The sequence below is a fragment of the Nerophis ophidion genome, linkage group LG22, assembly GCF_033978795.1.
Source record: "Nerophis ophidion isolate RoL-2023_Sa linkage group LG22, RoL_Noph_v1.0, whole genome shotgun sequence".
Taxonomy (NCBI): Eukaryota; Metazoa; Chordata; class Actinopteri; order Syngnathiformes; family Syngnathidae; genus Nerophis; species Nerophis ophidion.
In genome coordinates this window covers 7445189-7453782 of record NC_084632.1, presented here as the reverse complement: position 1 = coordinate 7453782, position 8594 = coordinate 7445189, and the positions used below count along the sequence as shown (strand labels likewise).

Below are 8594 nucleotides of genomic sequence, written 5' to 3'. Positions count from 1 at the left end.
GACCCACTTTTTTTTCTAGTCCTTCACTCTCACTATCCTCATCCACAAATCTTTCATCCTCGCTCAGATTAATGGGGAAATCGTCGCATTCTCGGTCCGAATCGCTCTAGCTGCTGGTGGCCATGATTGTAAACAATGTGAGGATGTGAGGAGCTCCACAACCCGTGACGTCACGCGCACATCGTCTGCTACTTCCGGTACAAGCAAGGCTTTTTTTAATGAGCGACCAAAAGTTGCGAACTTTAACGTCGATGTTCTCTACTAAATCCTTTCAGCAAAAATATGGCAATATCGCGAAATGATCAAGTATGACACAGAATGGACCTGCTATCCCCGTTTAAATAAGAAAATCTCATTTCAGTAGGCCTTTAAAAAAGTTGCATCGCGATACGGCGCCGATTAGATGGCAGATACCAAGTCGAAGAGTTAATTGAAATAAAAAAAATTTAAAAAAGACAAGAAAAATATTCTTTAATAAATGAAATATATTGGTGGTGTTTGGATACAATGTAAGAAAGAAGACACACAACAACGATATGTACATAGAGTGATAATAAAACATCAATAGAAAAAATGCTTTAGTAAAATAGTTTGCAACTCGGATGAGAAACCTGAGATGGCCTCCACTAAACAACCATTCGCTTTGTGGGAAGGGAAGATGGGGTGGTGGGGGGGGGGGGGGAGAAAAAAGCGGTCGCACACGTCTCCGTCATTATGCACACCGCCTGTTACGTCGCCACATTTACTATTCTGTCACAGGTTGTCACTCAGCCGGCTGCAAAATGAGGCCGGCGCCAAAGACCCGGCTGCCCACCGCCAAAGACCCGACCGCCCACCGGAGTCCACGGGGAGACGGGAAAACACACTTTGGAAAGTCCTCGCTGTGGTACTCAGTACAGTTCTTGCAACGTGGCCTACCTCGTCAACACCGGGAACAGACAAACACAAACGTCAGAGATGTTGCAAAATGCTATCCTAGCTAGCTGGCTAACTGACCCGATTTCAGACTAGAATCTGATGCTAACATTGAAAACGTGTCTGTAATTATCGCCGAGGATGCTAATGCTAATACAGTTTTCAACTGGGAGATCGACAATAGGTGTGGTGGTTGAAAGGTATGGCATGTATCTTAATCACCGCGTCTTTTAGGAGCGTTACAAAGTCTGTGGCCTCGAATCAGAACAATTCCGTGCTTTGTCACCTTTATAAGCTGAGATTGTTTCCATTTTATACCTTTAAGTTCACTTTTAGTGCGGTAAACAAACAAACTCTTTCAAAGTTTGGAGATAGCAACTTGGTTAGCATGTCGCGCTGCTAGCAAGTTCTGCCTTTCGTACGGTTTGTTCCGTTGAACGCCTTTTTGTCGGGACTTTTCAGTTTCCAAAAGCTTTGCCAGGTTTTCGTAGCGAAATATTCAAAACTACAAGTGTTGAGGTCTGTTCACTACGAGAAACGTCGAATCTGTGCTGACTCTTTCACAATAAAATGTCCAACATTGACCCAAATACTTTGTTTTTTTAAGAGACCTGAAGAGATGTTAACCTAGCTAGCTGGTAAATTGACCCGATTTCTGACCAAAATCTGATGTTACTCTGAATAAAACTGATTTAGTGAGACAACAATTAAAAAAAAAAGTGTCAGTTAGCATACCTAAGGATGCTAATGCTAGCTCAGTTTTCATTAGGGGGGTATGCTAAGGCTAGCACAGTTTGGGGGATACCAACTTAGCTTGGTTAGCATGTCTCGAGTTCTGACTCTCGTACGGTTCATTCCATTGACCCACTTTTATCGGGACTGTTTCGTTGTGAAAGCCTTGAGCCAAGGTCCGACCTTGACCCAAATACTTCATCTTTTGTTGACCTGGCAAGATGCCAACCTAGCTGGCTGGCGAATCTGCCCGTTTTCCCACCAAAATCTAATGCCATCCTGAATAAAACAGCGTACGGTTCATTCCATTGACCCACTTTTGTCGGGACCTTTCCGTTGTAAAAGCTTTGAGGCAAGGTCCGACCTTGACCCACATACCTCATCTTTTGTTGACCTGGTAAGATGCTGACCCAGCTGGCTGGCGAATCGTCCCGTTTTCCCACCAAAATCTAATGCTACCCTGAATAAAAAAGCAATACGGTTCATTGCATTGACCCACTTTTGTCGGGACTGTTCTATTGTGAAAGCCTTGAGCCAAGGTCCGGTCTTGACACAAGGTCCATCTTTGACCCAAATACCTCATCTTTTTTTGAGCTGGCAAGATCCTGACCGAGCTGCCTGGCGAATCGGCCTGTTTTCCCACCAAAATCTAATGCCACCATGAATAAAGCAGCGTACGGTTCATTGCATTGACCCAGTTTTATCGGGACTTTTCCGTTGCAAAAGCCTTGAGCCAAGGTCCGACCTTGACCCAAATACCTTATCTTTTGTTGACCTGGCAAGATGCTGACCTAGCTGGCTGGCGAATCGTCCCGTTTTCCCACCAAAATCTAATGCCACCATGAATAAAACAGCGTACGGTTCATTCCATTGACCCACTTTTGTCGGGACTGTTCTATTGTGAAAGCCTTGACCCAAGGTCCGACCTTAACCCAAATACCTCATCTTTTTTTGAGCTGGCAAGATCCTGACCTAGCTGCCTGGTGAATCGGCCTGTTTGCCCACCAAAATCTAATGCTACCCTTGTACGGTTCATTCCATTGACCCAATTTTATCGGGACTTTTCCGTTGTAAAAGCCTTGAGCCAAGGTCCGACCTTGACCCAAATACCTTATCTTTCGTGGACCTGGCAAGATGCTGACCTAGCTGGTTGGCGAATAGGCCCGTTTCCCACCAAAATCTAATACTACCCTGAATAAAACAGCGTACGGTTCATTCCATTGACCCACTTTTGTCGGAACCGTTCCGTTGTGAAAGCACAAGATCCGACCTTGACCCAGATACCTCACCCTTTGTTTCGCCCGCTCGGAAGTGGAGATCAACGTTAGCTTGTGTAACACGCAGGCTAAGCAGGATTAGTCCACTGCCCGGCTTCACAGACTGGTACAGAATTATTCAGGCTTGAGTGCAACGGTCGTATAGAAAAGACGTTCTTGGAAGGTATGGACGATTCTTTCCGCTCCCAGTGAGAGACATAAGCGACTGAGGGATTCACAGAGCGAGAAATGTGCCTTTGGACTGAGTGGATGCTACGCAAACTTTTACATACACTTTACACGCCAAAAGCGATGTGAGGAAAGAAAGACTTTGGGCAAGAGAGCACTTCAGTGTTTGAGAGGCACACGTAAGAACCAATGCAACGTCCGTGATTGTCACATTCAGGGTTGGGGGTGGGAGGTAACTCAAGAGGTCAGAGGTTTCCCTCGTCCAGCATCTTGTTGACGCCGATACAGATCCTCTGCAGGTGGGCGCGGTAGACCTCCGAAGGCCCGTAGAGCGCGGCCAGGAAGTCGCAGTCGGCGAAGTGGTTGAAGACGTGGTTGACCGCGAGTGGCTCTGGCCGTCAGGTGGCGCTTGATGGCCTGGTGCAGCAGCTCGCGGCAGTCGTTCAGCAGGGCGCTCATGATGCGGCGGTCGAAGGTGAAGTCGATCTGGTGGAAACTCACCGCCGTCATGGCCAGGGTGTGGACTTTCTTCCTGCCGGACAGAAGGAGGACGGTCACCTCGCTTGGAAATAGATAGGGCAGACTCCTGGTTTTATTCCGCGGAGACGCCTCAACGCATGTCAATGATATCGACATATGTGTCGCCATTGATATGAAATATGTCGGTAGTCGTGGGAGCTGTAGAGTGAAAAGGTGGAGGACCAGTCTGGGTCAGTCTCCCTTCTCAGTGAAGGTCTCACATCTGTGGAACTCTAGTTCTCACATCTAAGGAACTCTAGTTCTCACATCTGTGGAACTCTAGTTCTCAAATCTGTGGAACTCTAGTTCTCAAATCTGTGGAACTCTAGTTCTCAAATCTGTGGAACTCTAGTTCTTACATCTGTGGAACTCTAGTTCTTACATCTGTGGAACTCTTTGCCACTGGAGTTGAAGTCACAGTCGAACATTAAACTTTTCTCCACAAAACCAAAAGTGGCTTAAGGAATATCAGAATTGTGAGCACTAGAGCTGGGTGTAGTAATGTGAGCACGAGAACTGGGTGTAGTTACGTGAGCACTAGAACTGGGTCTAGTAACGTGAGCATGAGAACTGGGTCTAGTAACATGAGCACTAGAACTAGGTGTAGTAATGCGAGCACTAGAACTGGGTGTAGTAATGTGAGCACTAGACTGGGTGTAGTGATGTGAGCACTAGACTGGGTGTAGTAATGTGAGCACTAGACTGGGTGTAGTGATGTGAGCACTAGACTGGGTGTAGTGATGTGAGCACTAGAACTGGGTGTAGTAACGTGACCACTAGAACTAAGTGTAGTAATGCGAGCACGAGAGCTGGGTGTAGAAATGTGAGCACTAGAACTGGGTGAAGTGATATGAGCTCGAGAAATGGGTGTAGTAACGTGAGCACTAGAACTGAGTGTAGTAATATGAGGACTAGACATGAATGAAATAATGGAGCACTATGACTGGGTGTAGTAATGTGAGCATGACAACTGGGTGTAGTAATGTGAGCATGACAACTGGGAGTAGTAATGTGAGCACTAGACTTGGGTGTAGTAACGTGAGCACTAGACCTAAGTGTAGTAATGCGAGCACGAGAGCTGAGTGTAGTAATGTGAGCACTAGACTGGGTGTAGTAATGTGAGCATGACAACTGGGAGTAGTAATGTGAGCACTAAAATTGAGTGTAGTAATGTGAGCACTAGACTTGGGTGTAGTAATGTGAGCACTAGAACTGGGTGAAGTAATGTGAGCACTAGAGCTGGGTGTAGTAATGTGAGCACTAAAACTGAGTGTAGTAATGTGAGCACTAGACTTGGGTGTAGTAATGTGAGCACTAGAACTGGGTGAAGTAATGTGAGCACTAGAGCTGGGTGTAGTAATGTGAGCACGATAACTGGGTGTAGTAATGTGAGCACTAATACTGGGTGTAGTAATGTGAGCACTAAAACTGAGTGTAGTAATGTGAGCACTAGACTTGGGTGTAGTAATGTGAGCACTAGAACTGGGTGAAGTAATGTGAGCACTAGAGCTGGGTGTAGTAATGTGAGCACGATAACTGGGTGTAGTATTGTGAGGACTACTACTGGGTGTAGTAATGTGAGCACTAGAACTGAGTGAAGTAATGTGAGGACTAGAACTGAGTGAAGTAATGTGAGCACTAGAAGTGGGTGAAGTAACGTGAACACTAGAACTGAATGTAGTAATATGAACACCAGAACTGGGTGTAGTAATGTGAGCACTAGACTTGGGTGTAGTAACGTGAGCACTAGAACTGAGTGTAGTAATGTGAGCACTAGAACTGGGTGTAGAAATGTGAGCACTAGAACTGAGTGAAGTAATGTGAGGACTAGAACTGAGTGAAGTAATGTGAGCACTAGAAGTGGGTGAAGTAACGTGAACACTAGAACTGAATGTAGTAATATGAACACCAGAACTGGGTGTAGTAATGTGAGCACTAGACTTGGGTGTAGTAACGTGAGCACTAGAACTGAGTGAAGTAATGTAAGCACTAGAACTGGGTGTAGTAACGTGACCACTAGAACTGAGTGTAGTAATGTGAGCACTAGAACTGGGTGTAGAAATGTGAGCACTAGAACTGTGTGTAGTGATGTGAGGACTAGAACTGGGTGTAGTGATGTGAGGACTAGAACTGGATGTAGTAATGTGAGCACTAGAACTGGGTGTAGTAATGTGAGCACTAGAACTGTGTGACTCTAAGGTGTAGGGCTAGGGAAATTAGAGTAAAAAGTATAGAATTAGCTTAAAAAGTTAGCACTTTAATGTTAGCATGCTAACATACTAACATGTGCCACGTACCAGGTTAAATAACAGTCGGGTAAATGGTTGCAAAATTAGCTCAATAAGCTTGCACTTTTACGTTAGCATGCTAACAGTTAGCTTCTTTCACCTACCAAGTAATATATGACTCTAAGGTGTAGGGCTCGGGGTATTAGAGTAAAAAGTGTAGAATTAGCTAAAAAAGTTAGCACTTTAATGTTAGCATGCTAACAGAGAAATAAGTGTCACATATCATGGCAACAATCTAACACAATTCCAACAGTAATTGGGTAATAACGTTTTCATCCTGGGGTCCTACCTGAAGTTGTCCACCAGGGTGAGCTCCTCGCTGCTGAACTGGTTGTTCCTGTAGAGCACGCCCAGCTTCACCACCATCTTGATCAGGTTCTTGATGATCTTCTGGGACTCCTTGCGGTTGCGGGTGTACTCCTTGGTGACCCGGTACAGCTCGTCCAGGGACTTCGCTGCTGACGTCGTCGATGAAGAGGCTGGCCATGCTCTTGGTGGCCATCTTGCTCATCAGCTTCTTCTGCGCCTGCATGGCCAAGCTCTTGGTGCTGAAGGAGTCCATGGTCCAGTCTGGGAAGAGAAAGGACACATTCTGTCCCTGGATAGCATGTTTGTTTAGAGGAAGAGCAATGACGACACGATGAAGACAAAACATCCTTTTAAGTGAGAGCTGATAACCTTGAATAAACAATTAAGGTTTTAGGTCCATGATTGATGACCAAAGTACCATATTGACCTGGATTAAAGACTAAGAGTGTTAGTCTAAGAAAAAACAAAAAAAAAACAGGTCCAGAGTTTGAGATTTTATTGCGCCCGGAAATTTGTATGCAAGAAAGTCTGAGCCTTTCCTCTCATTTTCACTTTTGCCAGCATTTGGCCATGTTTTACTGCGTTTGGTGTATGTATATATATATGTATATATATATATATATATATATATATATATATATATATGTATATATATATATATATATATATACATACAGATATATATGTATATATATATATATGTATATATATGTATATACAGTATATATAGAAATATATATATGTATGTATATATATGTATATATGTGTATATATATATGTGTGTATATATATACATATATATACATATGTATGTATATATATGTATATATATACATATATATGTATATACATATATATATATATATATGTGTGTGTATATATATATATGTATATATATATATATATATACATATATATGTATATATATATATATGTGTGTGTATATATATATATACATATATATATACATACATATACATATGTATATATATATACATACATATATATATACATATATATATATATATACATACATATATATATACATATATATACATACATATACATACATATATATATACATACATATATATATATACACACACACACACACACATATGTGTATATATACATATATATGTATATATATATACATATAAACACATACACACATACATATATATACATACATTATATATATATACATATATAAATACATATATATACACATATATATGTATATATATATATATATATATATATACATAAATATATATATATATATATATGTATATATATATACACACATATATGTATATATACATATACATGTATATATATATACATATAAACACATACACACATACATATATATATATACACATTATATATATATATATATATACACACACACACACACACACACACACACACACACACACACACACACACACACACACACACACACACACACACACACACACACACACACACACACACACACACACACACACACACACATATATATATGTATATATATACATATAAACACACACACACATACATATATATATACATTATATATATATATATACATATAAATACATATATATACACATATATATGTATATATACATATATACAAACATACATATATACATAAATATATATACACACATATATATATACACATATACATACATATATACAGTGGGGCAAACGTATTTAGTCAGCCACCGATTGTGCAAGTTCTCCCACTTAAAATGATGACGGAGGTCTTTAATTTTCATCATAGGTACACTTCAACTGTGAGAGACAGAATGTGAAAAAAAAAATCCAGGAATTCACATTTTAGGAATTTCAAAGAATTTCTTTGTAATTTATGGTGGAAAATAAGTATTTGGTTTAACACAATTTATGCGACCTCCTCCTGCAGCAGTCAAAAAGGCAGCTGTGATCTTGGCTCCTCCATTGGCTTCTCTCAGAAACACTGGCGTTCATCGCAGCCCTCCGACTTTCAGGTATGACTTTATAATCTCACTAAAACACTAAATATTAACACAGTAAGCAGATAAGGGATTGTCCAGAATTATCCTAGTAAATGTCTCTAATAACATCTGAATCGCTCACACTGCCGTCGCCTTTTTTTTCTTTAGTGATTCACTCTACCTTTCCTCATCCTCGAATCTTTCATCCTCACTCAAATTAATGGGGAACTCATCGCTTTCTCGGTCCGAATTGCACTTGCTGCAGGTGGCTATGATTGTAAACAATGTTCAGATGTGAGGAGCTCCACAACCCGTGACGTCACGCGCACATCGTCTGCTACTTCCGGTACAGGCAAGGCTTTTTTATTAGCGACCAAAAGTTGCGAACTTTATCGTCG

The 8594-nt window shown here is 41.3% G+C and overlaps 1 protein-coding gene across 1 annotated transcript; it reads right to left on the bottom strand.

Moving 5' to 3' along the window:
- Positions 1-454: 454 nt before the first annotated feature.
- On the bottom strand, positions 455-6465 carry tnfaip8l1 (tumor necrosis factor, alpha-induced protein 8-like 1). Its single transcript, XM_061883160.1, is given in 4 exon segments — positions 455-3476; positions 3478-3624; positions 6189-6346; positions 6348-6465. Coding segments are annotated over 4 exon segments (558 nt in total). The 5' UTR covers positions 6462-6465; the 3' UTR covers positions 455-3337.
- Positions 6466-8594: the final 2129 nt, after the last annotated feature.